This window comes from Silurus aristotelis (assembly GCF_946808225.1).
Source record: "Silurus aristotelis genome assembly, chromosome: 10".
In the NCBI taxonomy this organism is placed as follows: Eukaryota; Metazoa; Chordata; class Actinopteri; order Siluriformes; family Siluridae; genus Silurus; species Silurus aristotelis.
Window position 1 is genome coordinate 471,572 of NC_139583.1, and position 20,000 is coordinate 491,571.

Here is a 20,000-nt window from a genome sequence, read left to right on the forward strand (position 1 = left end):
AGTTTTACTGACGTGTGCATGGTGCTTGGGGGCGACTGGAACTGTACTTTAGATCACACACTGGACAGGAATGGAGAGGAACCTTATTCTTCTGCTACTTCACTCAGCAATATTGTCAACAAGTACAGCTTGTGTGACATTTGGAGAGCAGAACATCCAGGAGTGAGGCAGAACACATGGGTCAAAGCATCTCACACCACGTTAATGCAGTCTGATTAGATCGTTTTTACATCAGCAGTAACAACAGAAACAGAGTTTTAAAATCTATCATCCTTCTCAATGCTTTTACTGACCATCACACCTGCACACTAGAAATAAGACTAAACGTCACAGTGCACCAGCTGTTACTGCCATTTTAATCCCAAACTCTTACACGATGCTTCATTCTGTGAGAAATTCAGTTTTCTGCTCAAAGTGGCAGCAACAGAAGGAGGAGTATGAAGACATTGTTTAATGGTGAGAAGTAGGAAAAGCACAAATTCGAATGTTCTGTCAGAACTACACTGCATCCTCAAACAACCTCACCAAATCAACCATCAAGCCCTCGAGAAGGAAATCACCAAAACTGAGGATGAACTCAACAACAAAGACTCTGGTAAAGTGGAAGAGCTGAAAGAGAACAGAGAAAAGCTCTGAAATCACTGTTCCATGAACAAGCAAAAGGAGCTCTAATCAGGGCTCGCTTCTCCTCACTAAGAGACATGGACCTGAGCACCTTCTTCTTCTACATGAAGCACAAAGAAGGAGAAAGAAAAGTCATGCTGCATCTGAAACTGCAGATGGAACTCCAACATCCGACCCCCAAAAAATAGAGATATCGCAAAAGACTTTAATACGGATCTGTTCAATGCCGGAGAATTTGAGCTTAACTGCATGAAGGAGCTTCTGAAGGATCTACCAAGGCTGACAGATGTACAGAGACGGCGTCAAGACCCAGAGATTCAACTGGTGGAAACGTCTGAGGCAGTGAATCGGCTCTCCACTGGACGGTCTCCGGGAACAGACTCCCTTCTGAATTTTACAAACATTTTTGTTTTTTATTAAAAGATGACTTGCTTCTAGTTCACAGGACGAATCACACAAAGAACGAGCTGCTGATCAGCTGAAGAAGAGCCGTTAAATCCTCATTACATAATAACTGGAGAGGAATTAGCGTAGCTGCTGTGCATGATATTAACAGCACAAGTTGATAATGTGATGTGATCAGATGTTCTGGAGCACAAGGTTATGATGTGATGTGATGTGTGTTATGTGTAGAACTCGCTAAAAACATACGCCTTTAATCTGCACTTAAACTGGGAGAGTGTGTCTGAACCCCGAACACTGTCAGGAAGACTATTCCAGAGTTTAGGAGCTAAATGTGAAAATGATCTACGAGAAGATTGGAGTTATATGGTGATATTTTCTCCACCTTGTGAGAACTCTTGCTGCTGCATTCTGAACTAACTGAAGCTTGTTTATTAATGATGCAGGACATCCACCTAGTAATGCATTACAGTAGTCTATTCTAGAGGTCATAAACGCATGGACGAGCTTCTCTGCATCAGATATAGACAACATGTTTCTTAACTTGTGGAAGAAGCTGTTTTTTTTAACATGGTTGATGTGAAGTCAAAACAGACATCAAGCTGCACAAAGACTCCTGTATTGAACACCATGCTGAGCAGACAGAGCTCATATCCTACTGCGAACGTTTTTAAATACGATGTGGATCTGTTTTTAACCAGACTGTGCAACATGGATTTAAGGGACTTTTCTCCTTTCTACAGATCTGTTCTAACAGCCTGGACACAAAGCCCAGACAGAGTTTTTTAATTCTGGACACTGGAGGGAGAATGAACTTCTTTTTAACGATCCACTTATCTGAGCACAGGTACTGGAACACAGGACACATTACAAATCATCATGGCAAAAGCTGGATGCATGAAGATCACAGACCTGAGAAATACGGCCAAATGGAAAAGCCTAGAAGAGGTGTAGCTTAACAGGCATCATGTCCAAAAGGTTCATGAGGATCATTATAGAGAGCATCCGCTCAGTACTACCCTCTGCCTTCAAACGGAGCTTACACGAACATGGAGAATCCGAACAAGATGCAGGAAACCACAGCTACTTTCCTTAGATGCAGGTTTCAGCTGCGGTGGAGGCGGAGCTAAAGGAAGGCTCTCTTCTGAGCTTCAGGACCCCTCAACTCGAGAACTTTAAGATTACCTCGAAGAAGGCACTATACATCATCTGCATAAAGGTGTCACATTACAGCAGGGAGGGAGGGAATGTCCCTTCTGTAATACAGACGAGTCAGTCACCTGTTTCTACACTGTCCCAGGCTGAGAGGACTGTATCGGGTGTTCAGGGTGTACAGGGTGTTCAGGGTGTACAGGGTGCTCAGGGTGTTCAGGGTGCTCAGGGTGTTCAGGGTGTACAGGGTGTTCAGGGTGCTCAGGGTGTTCAGGGTGTACAGGGTGCTCAGGGTGTAAAGGGTGTACAGGGTGCTCAGGGTGTACAGGGTGTTCAGCGTGTACAGGGTGTACAGGGTGTACAGGGTGCTCAGGGTGTACAGGGTGTACAGGGTGCTCAGGGTGTTCAGGGTGTACAGGGTGTACAGGGTGTTCAGGTTGTACAGGGTGTTCAGGGTGTACAGGGTGCTCAGGGTGTTCAGGGTGTACAGGGTGTTCAGCATGTACAGGGTGTACAGGGTGTTCAGGGTGTTCAGGGTGTACAGGGTGTTCAGGGTGCTCAGGGTGTACAGGGTGTACAGGGTGCTCAGGTTGTTTAGGGTGTACAGGGTGCTCAGGTTGTTTAGGGTGTTCAGGGTGTACAGGGTGCTCAGGGTGTTCAGGGTGTACAGGGTGTTCAGGGTGTTCAGGGTGTTCAGGGTGCTCAGGTTGTTTAGGGTGTTCAGGGTGTACAGGGTGCTCAGGGTGTTCAGGGTGTACAGGGTGCTCAGGGTGTACAGGGTGTTCAGCATGTACAGGGTGTACAGGGTGTTCAGGGTGTACAGGGTGTACAGGGTGTTCAGGGTGTACAGGGTGTTCAGGGTGTTCAGGGTGTACAGGGTGCTCAGGGTGTTCAGGGTGTACAGGGTGCTCAGGGTGTTCAGGGTGTACAGGGTGCTCAGGGTGTACAGGGTGTTCAGGGTGTACAGGGTGTTCAGGGTGTACAGGGTGCTCAGGGTGTTCAAGGTGTACAGGGTGCTCAGGGTGTACAGGGTGTTCAGCGTGTACAGGGTGTACAGGGTGTTCAGGGTGTACAGGGTGTACAGGGTGCTCAGGGTGTTCAGGGTGTACAGGGTGTACAGGGTGTTCAGGTTGTACAGAGTGTTCAGGGTGTACAGGGTGCTCAGGGTGTTCAGGGTGTTCAGCATGTACAGGGTGTACAGGGTGTTCAGGGTGTTCAGGATGTACAGGGTGTACAGGGTGTTCAGGGTGTACAGGGTGCTCAGGGTGTTCAGGGTGTACAGGGTGTACAGGGTGTTCAGGGTGTTCAGGGTGTTCAGGGTGTACAGGGTGCTCAGGGTGTTCAGGGTGTACAGGGTGCTCAGGGTGTTCAGGGTGTACAGGGTGCTCAGGTTGTTTAGGGTGTACAGGGTGCTCTGGTTGTTTAGGGTGTTCAGGGTGTACAGGGTGCTCAGGGTGTTCAGGGTGTACAGGGTGTTCAGGGTGTTCAGGGTGCTCAGGTTGTTTAGGGTGTTCAGGGTGTACAGGGTGCTCAGGGTGCTCAGGGTGTACAGGGTGCTCAGGGTGTTCAGGGTGTACAGGGTGCTCAGGGTGTTCAGGGTGTACAGGGTGCTCAGGGTGTTCAGGGTGTACAGGGTGCTCAGGTTGTTTAGGGTGTACAGGGTGCTCAGGTTGTTTAGGGTGTTCAGGGTGTACAGGGTGCTCAGGGTGTTCAGGGTGTACAGGGTGCTCAGGGTGTTCAGGGTGTACAGGGTGTTCAGGGTGCTCAGGTTGTTTAGGGTGTTCAGGGTGCGCAGGGTGCTCAGGGACAGGGCAGAGGCCTGGGCTTTAATGAAGAACTTTTTTATCTTTGGGCCCAAATTTATATATATATTACAATCAGAAATATCAATAAACTATAATAAAACTGAATATAATATAGTAAATAATCTATAATATACTGTAATATAACTATAATAACAATATAAAAGCTTTAGTTATAAAAGGAACAGTTTAAATATATACAAATAAAATACAATAATAATAATAAAAGAAAAATAAAAGATGTATATAAGTGTGTGTGTGTGTGTGTGTGTGTGTGTGTGTGTGTGTGTGTGTGTGTGTGTGTGTGTGTGTGTGTGTGTTGCGTACACTAGATGACATGGTCACACTGTCCCTCACCTGGTGGCAGGTGTGTATGTAATGGTCACAGTGTGCAGGTCTATGTGCTTCCCAGTAGGTGGCGCAGTTTGCAGCCAAAATTGGGGATGATTTGGTACATGTTGGTGAAGAATTGGGTTTAAATGTGGTTGTATTTGGAAGTGCAGTTCTGCTGTGTAGATCATCTCTCTCTCTCTTCCAATCCGCAGTTGATTTTGGAGAACTGAAGATGTCCCCTTTAGTGAGCGTGTCTCAGACTCTTCTCTCTTGTCAGAGTGAAGTTCATGCTAAATTGATTTCTCAGGATCAGTAGGGGGAAATCTGAGGGTTTGATGAACCGTCCCTCTTTCCAGCAGGTTCAAGAGGAACACACAGAGGAACCTGCAAAAATTGAATAAACTAAGTGACTAAAGTTTTTGTCCATCATGACCAGCTCCTTGGGACTGGATTTTTGAGGGTAAGGGGTTTGTAGTAAAGGGTGAGTTTCATGCATCTGCTGTGTGCAAATATGTGTGTGTGTGTGTGTGTGTGTGTGTGTCCATTCATGGCTCATATAAAGCTACCAGAACTTGTGAGCTGAGTAGACCATCACGTGACCATGTGAGAAGGTTTGCTGGTAGATAAGGTACGCAGAAGACTCATCCAGCATCATCAGCTTTATCACAGAGATCTGTGCAGAAGGTCAGCAGGGCGTCTGCTCGAGCAACCTGCAGTGCTGAGTAGGAATGTAGCCCAGAGCAATCCAACCTGTCTTCTGTAACATACATCAGCTCACAGAGGAGCTACAGCTCGTGTCACTCTGATTGACAAGTGACAGAGAATAAGCCCCTCCCACCCAGACAGAACAGTCAGTTATGCTCTCTTTTCCACAAATGGCTGTGGCATCATCAGGACTTGACCTTGTGAACTCTAAACAATCCAGATGTTTTTTTCCCCTGTGTTTTTTTCATCTCCAGGTTTACTTCTCATGATCTTGAAAACTCAGACGTCTTCCCTTTTTTCAACAGACTACTGTTTCCTTTCAAAAGCGCCCCCTAGTGGAAACACCACTCCTGGATATATTTACACTGTATGCAACTTTAATGCGTTTTCAGCACACAGCGCCCCCTAGCGGTTTACCTGTAAAACACTAAGGTCTTTCTACATGATTCAGTTTGATGTTTCTTGTAAGTGAATCTCTGCCCCAGAAACTGAAGTTCAGCGCTACAGGAGGCGTCAGTGCAGTCACATGACCGTGACCTTCAATCTGTAGCTGCAAAGAAACAGTGAGTGTGTGATCTGTGATAAGGACTGGAAGCCACAGAGGTGGTTTTCATTACAAGAGTTTAATGATGTTAATTTTTCAGACATCATAAAGAGCACACTAAAGTGTGTGTGTGTGTGTGTGTGTGTGTGTGTGGAGAAGCACCTGCAGAAACACAAGCAGCACGACAGAAATCCTTCATATCACCGGTTACATGAACACCACAATCACAATCAATCTGCCATATTTACATAGTGCAAATGATATGGAGTACACACACAAACACACATCTATTATACACAGCCTGGTGTGTGTGTGTGTGTGTGTGTGTGTGTGTGTGTGTGTGTGTGTGTGTGTGTGTGTGTGTGTGTGTGTGTGTGTGAGAGAGAGAGAGAGAAAGAATAAGAGAATATACACATTAGACACAGAGTCAAGGCAGAGCGACAGAACAAGAGTAAAGCTCGCGCAAGAGGGGAGTGTTAAAACAAACACACACACACACACACACACACACACACACACACACACACACACACACACACACACACCTCAGTGTGTTTACACATAAGTCTAATAACTAAAAAATTCCTTCATCTGATCTCAGGTCTCAAGTCTGAGTCACCACCATCAGCTGCTGCTCTGAGTATGATGACTATGATTATTGGGTTATTACTGATGAGTCATTACTGAATCATTACAGAGTCATTACTGATGAGTCATTACTGAATCATTACAGAGTCATTACTGAGGAGTCATTACTGAGGAGTCATTACTAAATCATTACAGAGTCATTAATGATGAGTCATTACTGAGTCATTACTGAGTCATTACAGAATCATTACTGATGAGTCATTACAGAGTCATTACAGAGTCATTACAGAGTCATTACAGAGTCATTACTGATAAGTCATTACAGAGTCATTACAGAGTCATTACAGAGTCATTACTGATAAATCATTACAGATTCATTACTGAATCATTACAGAGTCATTCCTGATGAGTCATTACTGAGTCATTCCTGATGAGTCATTCCTGAATCATTACAGAGTCATTACTGAATCATTACTGAATCATTACAGGGTCATTACTGAGCAGTAGATGAGTGTTGGTGAAGGCAAATCGTGTGAATGAGTGTAATTGTTTTTATATCACTCGAGGAAGTGGTGGTGATGGAGGTGATGGTGGTGATAGAGGTGGAGCTGAAGGCGGTGATGGTGATAGAGGTGGAGCTGAAGGTGGTGGTGGTGATGATGGAGGTGCTGATTAAGGTGAGGTGGTGGTGGTGACTCAGACCTGACACTGTTTATTTCCTGACAGTTAATGATCTTCAGACACCGTACCCTCAGCACAAAGAGAATCCGAGAAAAAACAAACATCAGTGAAAATTCCTAAAGCTGATTAGAGCAGGAAAGCCACGCCCACATGAACACAGGTAACCAGTACAGATCAGTAATCCTCACGCTAGGCACATGTCAATTCTCACTTACGCTACCATATGCTAAACGCTAACCAACACATGCAATACTGCTAGCACGGAAACTTCACACAGTCCACATGATAGGCTGCCTAAGTAGGGAGCATGCTGATATAAAACAAAGACTGATCGTTGCCATGGTTACATGTAGGTAGTTCTAGCTGTAGATATTCGACCTAATATAACCCAGCTAACAACACTAGCAGGTTAGCTAACACAACACCAGGCTAATTTGATGCTAAGAGCTGTGTCTGTAGGTAATGGTGATTTGTGATTGCTAGAACATGACTGCAATGTAGAGAACTAAAAGAGCGACCATAACAAGGACGATGGTAATGAAGGTGATGATGACAGTAATGATGGCGTTTTATCGGCACAACTCCAGAGAAAGAAGGAAAAAACACAAGATTTAAAAACCTACAGCGAGAAAATGTCCAATCTGTTCCGTCATTATTTAAACACGATAAATAAGAAGCATATCATTTATTAGAAACAACCTTTACAAGCTATTTACAAGAGCGATTCATTTATTCTGACCCCCCCCCCAACACACACACACACGCACACACACACATGCACACACACACACATGCACACACACACGTGTGAACAAACACACTGGGACAAAACACATGGCAGTCACAATGTAGTCAAAATATAATGTACTGAGAGACCACAGACTCCCACTGAGAGACCACAGACTCCCACTGAGAGACCACAGACTCCCACTGAGAGACCACAGACTCCCACTGAGAGACCACAGACTCCCACTGAGAGACCACAGACTCCCACTGAGAGACCACAGACTCCCACTGAGAGACCACAGACTCCCACTGAGAGACCACAGACTCCCACTGAGAGACCACACGATTATAGATGTGTGTGTGTGTGTGTGTGTGTGTGTGTGTGTGTGTGTGTGTGTGTGTGTGTGTGTGTGTGTGTGTGTGTGTGTGTGTGGTGATAATCACCAAACCCACACCCACACCGAATGGACTAAGGAGTGTAAGTCATTCAAGTATGGACGGAGACAGAACTATGTGTGTATATGTGTGTGTGTGTGTGAGAGAGAGACTACAGGAAGTGTGTGTGGTCCGTCCCTGTCAGTTTCCTGAGATTGTTGTTGTTGAGTGATAAAGCAGGAAGTGTGTGAGTGTGTGTGTTTGTGTGTTATTCAGAGTTCTTCTCCAACTGCTTCTCCTCCACCGAAGATTCAAGCTCATCCTCTTCATCACTCACTCCTCGGATATCTTCCTCCTCTTCGTCCTCCTTCCCCTCAGCCTCATGCTGCTCCCCATGCTCCTCCTCATGCTCCTCCTCCTCGGAATGTGTTTTCCCGGAGAGCTGCAGGTTCTCCAGCGTGGTGCTCACCCAGGTCTCTATCATGCTGCTAAGAGGAGGAACCTCCACCAAGATTGGTTCAGGTGTGTACTCATCCTCCTCGTCCTCCTCTTCATCCTCATCATCCTCCTCGTCCTCGCCCAGCGTCCCAGGGACCAGCGTGATGCTGCTGGTGCTGGTGATGGAGGAGTATGAGGTGGTCGGACCCCTGCAGCTTCCATCCAGAGACCCCGTTTCAGTGCTTTGCTGAGAGGCTCGCTCCAACCCGTCCTCCGTGCGCCCTTCCTCTTTACATAACAAGGTGATTTGGGACGTGGCCGGTGCACCTTCTGCACTTCCCTCTGCGTCTTTATTCACACTCGTTCTGGTAAACTCATTCTCCAGAGGTTCTAGAGCATCAGAGTTCTCCACCATGGTCCTCCAGTTGGTCTCTACACACAGATAACACAGGTTTGTTAAACCTCAGCAGTATGTGATAAGAAGTTACAGTATCTTTGTGTGTGTGTGCGCGTGTGTGTGCGCGTGTGTGTAAACCATACCATACTCCTTCTCATTGACTTCAGAGATGGGTTCTGAGATGACGCTGCAGAAGGAGATGGCTGAGGCGGCTGACGGATTGCGCGAATGGCCCATGTGGTGCGGAACCTTCTTGACGTTCTTTAGGGCCTCCTCAGCCTGCTCCTGCTCCAGAGCACACACCATCTCCTTATACGCCCTGCGTGCCTCCTCCGTCAGAGACACCAGCCGGTTAAACAGAGCCTGTGTATACACACACACACACACACACACACACACACACACACGAAATCTCAGAGCAGACAGAAGAGAAAAAGATGATGATGGGATCAGAAGAATGAGAATATGAAGAGTAATTATGGATGCTGAAAAGGTGAAATCAATTGTGTGTGTGTGTGTGTGTGTGTGTGTGTGTGTGTGTGTGTGTGTGTGTGTGTGTGTGTGTGTGTGTGTGTGTACCTCAGCTCCAGAGTAGCTAAAGATCCCGACCACACTGACGGGGACGAGTTTGTTAACACAGCGGCCGAGAGCTTTCCGTCCCAAAGCAAAAACAAACGGGATCTCCTGCTCACGGGCCATCGCGATCACGTTATACAGAGCTTCATCCAGACCTCCTGCACGCACGCACACGCACACACACACACACACACACACACACACACACACACACACACACACACACAGCTCAGCTGTACTGAATGTTATAAAAGATGCTGTGCTGCCCCATGTGGTTGATAAATGCCCCTCACCTTTGGCCTGGATCTTTTCACAGTTGGGTGAGATGATCACACATCGGATCTTGTTGAGCTTCATGTGTTTGGTGACCTCACGCAAACCCATGACCAGGCGGCGCTTAGATTTAGCTTTAGTGGGCTCCTTCTGATACACTCGCTCCTGAAACCGCACCAGCTCCTGCAGCAGGAGAGTCACGCTCTCATCAATCTCCTTATTCAGCACCTGGTTACAGTACCTACACACACACACACACACACACACACACACACACACACACACACACACACACTATGGAAAACTTTTTTGATTTATTGTACAATCATACATTGAATAGTGTGTGTGTGTGTGTGTGTGTGTGTGTGTGTGTGTGTGTACACTCACTCCCTGAACCTCCTGCTGTGGATCTTAGTGATAGTGGATGAGGCCATGGGACTGCCGATGCCCGAGCTGGCTGGAGAACCCTGAGACACTGGTGTGATGCTGTACGGAGAATTCTGACTGGCTGGAGACAGCGAGGCATCACTGGGCATGTTCAGACCATTCTCTACACACACACACACACACACACACACAAAGTATGAGAATCGGCCAAAAAAGGATATAAAAGTCTAGACTGAGAAAATGTGTGTTTGTAATGAGTGTGTGTGTGTGTGTGTGTGTGTGTGTGTGTGTGTGTGTGTGTGTGTGTGTGTGTGTGTGTGTGTGTGTGTGTGTGTGTGCGCGCGCACGAACCCTCTTGTGAGACAGTGTCCTGTGTGAGTGTGTCAGTGAAGTGAAGTTCGTCATCCGGCTGCTCCTTCACACACATCTTAGCTTTCACTTCACGCTCTTTCAGGATCACCTGAACACACACACACACACACACACACACACACACACACACACACACAGAGACAACTCAGACTGCAGAAATGCATTCTGGGTAACTCATGATCTGTAGTCTACTGTGAGAGGTTATCTTACATTTATCTAGTTTACTTTACTCCTGCTGATGAAGTGGAACATAGCCAATCAAGGGGAAGTAAACCAGGGATCAGTACAGGCACTTTACCCCTTTACTGAACCCTACCGCACCGCACCGCACCATACTTTAGAATACTGCATCACACTGTACCTAGCTGTAACTAATATACCATAAAATACTTTATTATATTGGAGAATACTAAACTGCAGTATTGTGTAGTGCAGTATAGTGTAATGTAGTGTAGTATAGTGTAGCATAATGTAATGTAGTATAGTGTAGTGTAGTATACTTTATTGTAGTGTAGTATACTGTAGAACACTGTAGTGTAGTGTAGTATACTGAAGTGTAGTGTACTGTAGTATAGTGTAGTGTACTGTAGTGTAGTATACTGCAGTGTACTGTTGTGTAGTATAGTGTGGTGTAGTATAGAGCAGTATACTGTATTGTAGTGTAGTGTACTGTAGTGTAGTATACTGCAGTGTACTGTTGTGTAGTATAGTGTGGTGTAGTATAGAGCAGTATACTGTATTGTAGTGTAGTGTACTGTAGTGTAGTATACTGCAGTGTACTGTTGTGTAGTATAGTGTGGTGTAGTATAGAGCAGTATACTGTATTGTAGTGTAGTGTACTGTAGTGTAGTATACTGCAGTGTACTGTTGTGTAGTATAGTGTGGTGTAGTATAGAGCAGTATACTGTATTGTAGTGTAGTGTACTGTAGTGTAGTATACTGCAGTGTACTGTTGTGTAGTATAGTGTGGTGTAGTATAGAGCAGTATACTGTATTGTAGTGTAGTGTACTGTAGTGTAGTATACTGCAGTGTACTGTTGTGTAGTATAGTGTGGTGTAGTATAGAGCAGTATACTGTATTGTAGTGTAGTGTACTGTAGTGTAGTATACTGCAGTGTACTGTTGTGTAGTATAGTGTGGTGTAGTATAGAGCAGTATACTGTATTGTAGTGTAGTGTACTGTAGTGTACTGCAGTGTACTGTTGTGTAGTATAGTGTGGTGTAGTATAGAGCAGTATACTGTATTGTAGTGTAGTGTACTGTAGTGTAGTATACTGCAGTGTACTGTTGTGTAGTATAGTGTGGTGTAGTATAGAGCAGTATACTGTATTGTAGTGTAGTGTACTGTAGTGTAGTATACTGCAGTGTACTGTTGTGTAGTATAGTGTGGTGTAGTATAGAGCAGTATACTGTATTGTAGTGTAGTGTACTGTAGTGTAGTATACTGCAGTGTACTGTTGTGTAGTATAGTGTGGTGTAGTATAGAGCAGTATACTGTATTGTAGTGTAGTGTACTGTAGTGTACTGCAGTGTACTGTTGTGTAGTATAGTGTGGTGTAGTATAGAGCAGTATACTGTATTGTAGTGTAGTGTACTGTAGTGTAGTATACTGCAGTGTACTGTTGTGTAGTATAGTGTGGTGTAGTATAGAGCAGTATACTGTATTGTAGTGTAGTGTACTGTAGTATACTGCAGTGTACTGTTGTGTAGTATAGTGTGATGTAGTATAGAGCAGTATACTGTATTGTAGTGTAGTGTACTGTAGTATACTGCAGTGTACTGTTGTGTAGTATAGTGTGGTGTAGTATAGAGCAGTATACTGTATTGTAGTGTAGTGTACTGTAGTATACTGCAGTGTACTGTTGTGTAGTATAGTGTGGTGTAGTATAGAGCAGTATAGTATATTGTAGTGTAGTGTACTATAGTGTAGTATACTGCAGTGTACTGTTGTGTAGTATAGTGTGGTGTAGTATAGAGCAGTATACTGTATTGTAGTGTAATGTACTGTAGTGTAGTATACTGCAGTGTACTGTTGTGTAGTATAGTGCAGTATACTGTAGTATAGTGTGGTGTAGTGTACTGTAGTGTAGTATACTGTAGTGTAGTATAGTGCGGTATACTGTAGTAAAGTGTGGTGTAGTGTACTGTAGTGTAGTATACTGTAGTGTAGTATAGTGCAGTATACTGTAGTATAGTGTGGTGTAGTGTACTGTAGTGTGGTGTACTGTAGTGTGGTGTAGTGCAGTATACTGTAGTATAGTGTGGTGTAGTGTACTGTAGTGTAGTATACTGTAGTGTAGTATAGTGCGGTATACTGTAGTAAAGTGTGGTGTAGTGTACTGTAGTGTAGTATACTGTAGTGTAGTATAGTGTGGTGTAGTGTACTGTAGTGTGGTGTACTGTAGTGTAGTATACTGCAGTGTACTGTTGTGTAGTATAGTGCAGTATACTGTAGTATAGTGTGGTGTAGTGTACTGTAGTGTAGTATACTGTAGTGTAGTATAGTGTGGTGTAGTGTACTGTAGTGTGGTGTACTGTAGTGTAGTATAGTGTGGTGTAGTATAGAGCAGTATACTGTATTGTAGTGTAATGTACTGTAGTGTAGTATACTGCAGTGTACTGTTGTGTAGTATAGTGCAGTATACTGTAGTATAGTGTGGTGTAGTGTACTGTAGTGTAGTATACTGTAGTGTAGTATAGTGCGGTATACTGTAGTAAAGTGTGGTGTAGTGTACTGTAGTGTAGTATACTGTAGTGTAGTATAGTGCAGTATACTGTAGTATAGTGCGGTGTAGTGTACTGTAGTGTGGTGTACTGTAGTGTGGTGTAGTGCAGTATACTGTAGTATAGTGTGGTGTAGTGTACTGTAGTGTAGTATACTGTAGTGTAGTATAGTGCGGTATACTGTAGTATAGTGCGGTGTAGTGTACTGTAGTGTGGTGTACTGTAGTGTGGTGTAGTGCAGTATACTGTAGTATAGTGTGGTGTAGTGTACTGTAGTGTAGTATACTGTAGTGTAGTATAGTGCGGTATACTGTAGTAAAGTGTGGTGTAGTGTACTGTAGTGTAGTATACTGTAGTGTAGTATAGTGTGGTGTAGTGTACTGTAGTGTAGTATACTGTAGTGTAGTATAGTGCAGTATACTGTAGTATAGTGTGGTGTAGTGTACTGTAGTGTGGTGTACTGTAGTGTGGTGTAGTGCAGTATACTGTAGTATAGTGTGGTGTAGTGTACTGTAGTGTAGTATACTGTAGTGTAGTATAGTGCGGTATACTGTAGTAAAGTGTGGTGTAGTGTACTGTAGTGTAGTATACTGTAGTGTAGTATAGTGTGGTGTAGTGTACTGTAGTGTAGTATACTGTAGTGTAGTATAGTGCGGTATACTGTAGTAAAGTGTGGTGTAGTGTACTGTAGTGTAGTATACTGTAGTGTAGTATAGTGTGGTGTAGTGTACTGTAGTGTGGTGTACTGTAGTGTAGTATAGTACAGTATACTGTAGTATAGTGTGGTGTAGTGTACTGTACTGTAGTATACTGTAGTGTAGTATAGTATAGTGCAGTATACTGTAGTATAGTGTGGTGTAGTGTACTGTAGTGTAGTATACTGTAGTGTAGTATAGTGCAGTATAATGTAGTATAGTGTGGTGTAGTGTACTGTAGTGTAGTATAGTAGTGTAGTATAGTAGTGTGGTGTACTGTAGTGTAGTATAGTGCAGTATAATGTAGTATAGTGTGGTGTAGTGTACTGTAGTGTAGTATAGTGCAGTATACTGTAGTATAGTGTGGTGTAGTGTACTGTAGTGTGGTGTACTGTAGTGTGGTGTGGTGTAGTGCAGTATACTGTAGTATAGTGTGGTGTAGTGTACTGTAGTATAGTGTGGTGTGGTGTACTGTAGTGTGGTGTAGTGCAGTATAGTGAGGTGTAGTGTACTGTAGTGTGGTGTAGTGTACTGTAGTGTGGTGTAGTGTACTGTAGTGTGGTGTACTGTAGTGTAGTATAGTGCAGTATAATGTAGTATAGTGTGGTGTAGTGTACTGTAGTGCAGTATAATGTAGTATAGTGTGGTGTAGTGCAGTATAATGTAGTATAGTGTGGTGTAGTGTACTGTAGTGTGGTGTACTGTAGTGTAGTATAGTGCAGTATAATGTAGTATAGTGTGGTGTAGTGTACTGTAGTGTGGTGTACTGTAGTGTGGTGTACTGTAGTGTGGTGTACTGTAGTGTAGTATAGTGCAGTATACTGTAGTATAGTGTGGTGTAGTGTACTGTAGTGTAGTATAGTGCAGTATAATGTAGTATAGTGTGGTGTAGTGTACTGTAGTGTAGTATAGTGCAGTATACTGTAGTATAGTGTGGTGTAGTGTACTGTAGTGTGGTGTACTGTAGTGTAGTATAGTGCAGTATACTGTAGTATAGTGTGGTGTAGTGTACTGTAGTATAGTGTGGTGTAGTGTACTGTAGTGTGGTGTACTGTAGTGTGGTGTAGTGCAGTATAGTGTGGTGTAGTGTACTGTAGTGTGGTGTAGTGTACTGTAGTGTGGTGTAGTGTACTGTAGTGTGGTGTACTGTAGTGTAGTATAGTGCAGTATAATGTAGTATAGTGTGGTGTAGTGCAGTATAATGTAGTATAGTGTGGTGTAGTATACTGTAGTGTAGTATAGTGCAGTATACTGTAGTATACGGCACTATACTATACTACACTACAGTATACTACACTACAGTAGTGTGTAGTGTACAGTGTAGTGTACTGTAGTGTGGTGTACTGTAGTGTAGTATACTGTAGTGTAGTATAGTGCAGTATAATGTAGTATAGTGTGGTGTAGTGTACTGTAGTGTGGTGTACTGTAGTGTAGTATAGTGCAGTATAATGTAGTATAGTGTGGTGTAGTGTACTGTAGTGTAGTGTACTGTAGTGTAGTATAGTGCAGTATACTGTAGTATAGTGTGGTGTAGTGTACTGTAGTGTGGTGTACTGTAGTGTAGTATAGTGCAGTATAATGTAGTATAGTGTGGTGTAGTGTACTGTAGTGTACTGTACTGTAGTGTAGTATACTGTAGTGTAGTATAGTGCAGTATAATGTAGTATAGTGTGGTGTAGTGTACTGTAGTGTGGTGTACTGTAGTGTAGTATAGTGCAGTATACTGTAGTATAGTGTGGTGTAGTGTACTGTAGTGTGGTGTACTGTAGTGTAGTATAGTGCAGTATAATATAGTATAGTGTGGTGTAGTGTACTGTAGTGTAGTATAGTGAAGTATACTGTAGTATAGTGTGGTGTAGTGTACTGTAGTGTGGTGTACTGTAGTGTAGTATAGTGCAGTATACTGTAGTATAATGTGGTGTAGTGTACTGTAGTGTACTGTGGTGTGGTGTACTGTAGTGTGGTGTAGTGCAGTATAGTGTGGTGTAGTGTACTGTAGTGTGGTGTACTGTAGTGTAGTATAGTGCAGTATAAGGTAGTATAGTGTGGTGTAGTGTACTGTAGTGTGGTGTACTGTAGTGTAGTATAGTGCAGTATAATGTAGTATAGTGTGGTGTAGTGTACTGTAGTGTGGTGTACTGTAGTGTAGTATAGTGCAGTATAATGTAGTATAGTGTGGTGTATTGTACTGTAGTGTGGTGTACTGTAGTGTAGTATAGTGCAGTATACTGTAGTATAGTGTGGTGTAGTGTACTGTAGTGTGGTGTACTGTAGTGTAGTATAGTGCAGTATAATGTAGTATAGTGTGGTGTAGTGTACTGTAGTGTAGTATAGTGCAGTATAATGTAGTATAGTGTGGTGTAGTGTACTGTAGTGTAGTGTACTGTAGTGTAGTATAGTGCAGTATAATGTAGTATAGTGTGGTGTAGTGTACTGTAGTGTGGTGTACTGTAGTGTAGTATAGTGCAGTATAATGTAGTATAGTGTGGTGTAGTGTACTGTAGTGTGGTGTAGTGCAGTATACTGTAGTATAGTGTGGTGTAGTGTACTGTATTGTGGTGTACTGTAGTGTGGTGTAGTGCAGTATACTGTAGTATAGTGTGGTGTAGTGTACTGTAGTGTGGTGTACTGTAGTGTGGTGTAGTGCAGTATACTGTAGTATAGTGTGGTGTAGTGTACTGTAGTGTGGTGTACTGTAGTGTAGTATAGTGCAGTATACTGTAGTATAGTGTGGTGTAGTGTACTGTAGTGTGGTGTACTGTAGTGTAGTATAGTGCAGTATACTGTAGTATAGTGTGGTGTAGTGTACTGTAGTGTGGTGTACTGTAGTGTGGTGTAGTGCAGTATACTGTAGTATAGTGTGGTGTAGTATACTGTAGTGTGGTGTACTGTAGTGTGGTGTAGTGCAGTATACTGTAGTATAGTGTGGTGTAGTGTACTGTAGTGTGGTGTAGTGCAGTATACTGTAGTATAGTGTGGTGTAGTGTACTGTAGTGTGGTGTACTGTAGTGTGGTGTAGTGCAGTATACTGTAGTATAGTGTGGTGTAGTGTACTGTAGTGTAGTGTACTGTAGTGTAGTATAGTGCAGTATACTGTAGTATAGTGTACTGTAGTGTGGTGTACTGTCGTGTAGTATAGTGCAGTATACTGTAGTATAGTGTGGTGTAGTGTACTGTAGTGTAGTATACTGTAGTGTAGTATAGTGCAGTATAATGTAGTATAGTGTGGTGTAGTGTACTGTAGTGTGGTGTACTGTAGTGCAGTATAGTGCAGTATACTGTAGTATAGTGTGGTGTAGTGTACTGTAGTGTAGTATACTGTAGTGTAGTATAGTGCAGTATAATGTAGTATAGTGTGGTGTAGTGTACTGTAGTGTGGTGTACTGTAGTGTAGTATAGTGCAGTATAAGGTAGTATAGTGTGGTGTAGTGTACTGTAGTGTAGTATACTGTAGTGTAGTATAGTGCAGTATAATGTAGTATAGTGTGGTGTAGTGTACTGTAGTGTGGTGTACTGTAGTGTAGTATAGTGCAGTATAATGTAGTATAGTGTGGTGTAGTGTACTGTAGTGTGGTGTACTGTAGTGTAGTATAGTGCAGTATAATGTAGTATAGTGTGGTGTAGTGTACTGTAGTGTAGTATACTGTAGTGTAGTATAGTGCAGTATAATGTAGTATAGTGTGGTGTAGTGTACTGTAGTGTGGTGTACTGTAGTGTAGTATAGTGCAGTATAATGTAGTATAGTGTGGTGTAGTGTACTGTAGTGTGGTGTACTGTAGTGTAGTATAGTGCAGTATAATGTAGTATAGTGTGGTGTAGTGTACTGTAGTGTAGTATACTGTAGTGTAGTATAGTGCAGTATAATGTAGTATAGTGTGGTGTAGTGTACTGTAGTGTAGTATACTGTAGTGTAGTATAGTGCAGTATAATGTAGTATAGTGTGGTGTAGTGTACTGTAGTGTGGTGTACTGTAGTGCAGTATAGTGCAGTATACTGTAGTATAGTGTGGTGTAGTGTACTGTAGTGTAGTATAGTGCAGTATAATGTAGTATAGTGTGGTGTAGTGTACTGTAGTGTGGTGTACTGTAGTGTAGTATAGTGCAGTATAAGGTAGTATAGTGTGGTGTAGTGTACTGTAGTGTAGTATACTGTAGTGTAGTATAGTGCAGTATAATGTAGTATAGTGTGGTGTAGTGTACTGTAGTGTAGTATAGTGCAGTATAATGTAGTATAGTGTGGTGTAGTGTACTGTAGTGTGGTGTACTGTAGTGTAGTATAGTGCAGTATAATGTAGTATAGTGTGGTGTAGTGTACTGTAGTGTGGTGTACTGTAGTGTAGTATAGTGCAGTATAATGTAGTATAGTGTGGTGTAGTGTACTGTAGTGTAGTATACTGTAGTGTAGTATAGTGCAGTATAATGTAGTATAGTGTGGTGTAGTGTACTGTAGTGTGGTGTACTGTAGTGTAGTATAGTGCAGTATAATGTAGTATAGTGTGGTGTAGTGTACTGTAGTGTGGTGTACTGTAGTGTAGTATAGTGCAGTATAATGTAGTATAGTGTGGTGTAGTGTACTGTAGTGTAGTATACTGTAGTGTAGTATAGTGCAGTATAATGTAGTATAGTGTGGTGTAGTGTACTGTAGTGTGGTGTACTGTAGTGTAGTATAGTGCAGTATAATGTAGTATAGTGTGGTGTAGTGTACTGTAGTGTGGTGTACTGTAGTGTAGTATAGTGCAGTATAATGTAGTATAGTGTGGTGTAGTGTACTGTAGTGTAGTATACTGTAGTGTAGTATAGTGCAGTATAATGTAGTATAGTGTGGTGTAGTGTACTGTAGTGTGGTGTACTGTAGTGTAGTATAGTGCAGTATAAGGTAGTATAGTGTGGTGTAGTGTACTGTAGTGAGGTGCCACTACACTGTAGTATACTTTTCTGTACTCTATAGTGCACAGTGTGGTGTAGTGCAGTATACTGTAGTATAGTGTGGTGTAGTGTACTGTAGTGTAGTATACTGTAGTGTAGTATAGTGCAGTATAATGTAGTATAGTGTGGTGTAGTGTACTGTAGTGTAGTATACTGTAGTGTGGTGTAGTGCAGTATAATGTAGTATAGTGTGGTGTAGTGTACTGTAGTGTAGTATACTGTAGTGTAGTATAGTGCAGTATAATGTAGTATAGTGTGGTGTAGTGTACTGTAGTGTGGTGTACTGTAGTGTAGTATACTGTAGTGTGGTGTAGTGCAGTATAATGTAGTATAGTGTGGTGTAGTGTACTGTAGTGTAGTATACTGTAGTGTAGTATAGTGCAGTATAATGTAGTATAGTGTGGTGTAGTGTACTGTAGTGTGGTGTACTGTAGTGTAGTATAGTGCAGTATAATGTAGTATAGTGTGGTGTAGTGTACTGTAGTGTGGTGTACTGTAGTGTAGTATAGTGCAGTATAATGTAGTATAGTGTGGTGTAGTGTACTGTAGTGTAGTATACTGTAGTGTAGTATAGTGCAGTATAATGTAGTATAGTGTGGTGTAGTGTACTGTAGTGTGGTGTACTGTAGTGTAGTATAGTGCAGTATAAGGTAGTATAGTGTGGTGTAGTGTACTGTAGTGAGGTGCCACTACACTGTAGTATACTTTTCTGTACTCTATAGTGCACAGTGTGGTGTAGTGCAGTATACTGTAGTATAGTGTGGTGTAGTGTACTGTAGTGTAGTATACTGTAGTGTAGTATAGTGCAGTATAATGTAGTATAGTGTACTGTAGTGTAGTATAGTGCAGTATAAGGTAGTATAGTGTGGTGTAGTGTACTGTAGTGAGGTGCCACTACACTGTAGTATACTTTTCTGTACTCTATAGTGCACAGTGTTGTGTAGTGTCCTGCAGCGTACCTTCTTGAGGGCAGTAGGTCTCTTCACTTTGGGAACTTCTCTCTCTTTACCCCTCTTGATTTTGGGTGCTGTGGAGTCTAGCATGTTGGGAGGGGGAGTGTACGATTTCATCACACCCTTACTGACCGCATCCTTACTGTGGAACACTGAGGTTGTACCCACTGAACACCACACACACACACACACACACACACACACACACACACACACACACACACACACACACACACTTGTATATACATATATTAACTGCAAAAATACAGCTCTGTGTTTATCTTTGTATTCAAGAGGTATATATATGTATATATACTGTGTGTGTGTG

The 20,000-nt window shown here is 42.9% G+C and overlaps 1 protein-coding gene and 2 long non-coding RNA genes across 7 annotated transcripts in view; 1 reads left to right on the forward strand and 2 right to left on the reverse strand.

The window, feature by feature from the left end:
- Window positions 1-19: 19 nt before the first annotated feature.
- The window catches only part of LOC310732215, a 74,236-nt gene continuing 54,255 nt past the window's right edge, over window positions 20-20,000 (reverse strand). The window contains exon 2 of the long non-coding RNA XR_014535394.1: window positions 20-707. This is a non-coding gene — a long non-coding RNA (uncharacterized lncRNA). The remainder of the gene's footprint in view (window positions 708-20,000) is intronic.
- Window positions 4,211-7,599, forward strand: LOC310732194. The gene is made up of 2 exons (XR_014535372.1): window positions 4,211-6,752; window positions 6,783-7,599. It is a non-coding gene; the product is annotated as an uncharacterized lncRNA (long non-coding RNA).
- The window catches only part of secisbp2l (SECIS binding protein 2-like), a 32,313-nt gene continuing 17,938 nt past the window's right edge, over window positions 5,626-20,000 (reverse strand). For all 5 annotated transcript variants that reach the window (XM_083552224.1, XM_083552222.1, XM_083552223.1 and 2 more), the window contains exons 12-18: window positions 19,679-19,839; window positions 10,355-10,463; window positions 10,004-10,166; window positions 9,637-9,857; window positions 9,347-9,501; window positions 8,911-9,130; window positions 5,626-8,802 (exon numbers count right to left, since the gene is read on the reverse strand). In XM_083552224.1, the coding sequence (XP_083408350.1) occupies window positions 8,201-8,802; window positions 8,911-9,130; window positions 9,347-9,501; window positions 9,637-9,857; window positions 10,004-10,166; window positions 10,355-10,463; window positions 19,679-19,839 (1,631 nt within the window). In that variant the 3' untranslated portion in view covers window positions 5,626-8,200. The remainder of the gene's footprint in view (window positions 8,803-8,910; window positions 9,131-9,346; window positions 9,502-9,636; window positions 9,858-10,003; window positions 10,167-10,354; window positions 10,464-19,678; window positions 19,840-20,000) is intronic.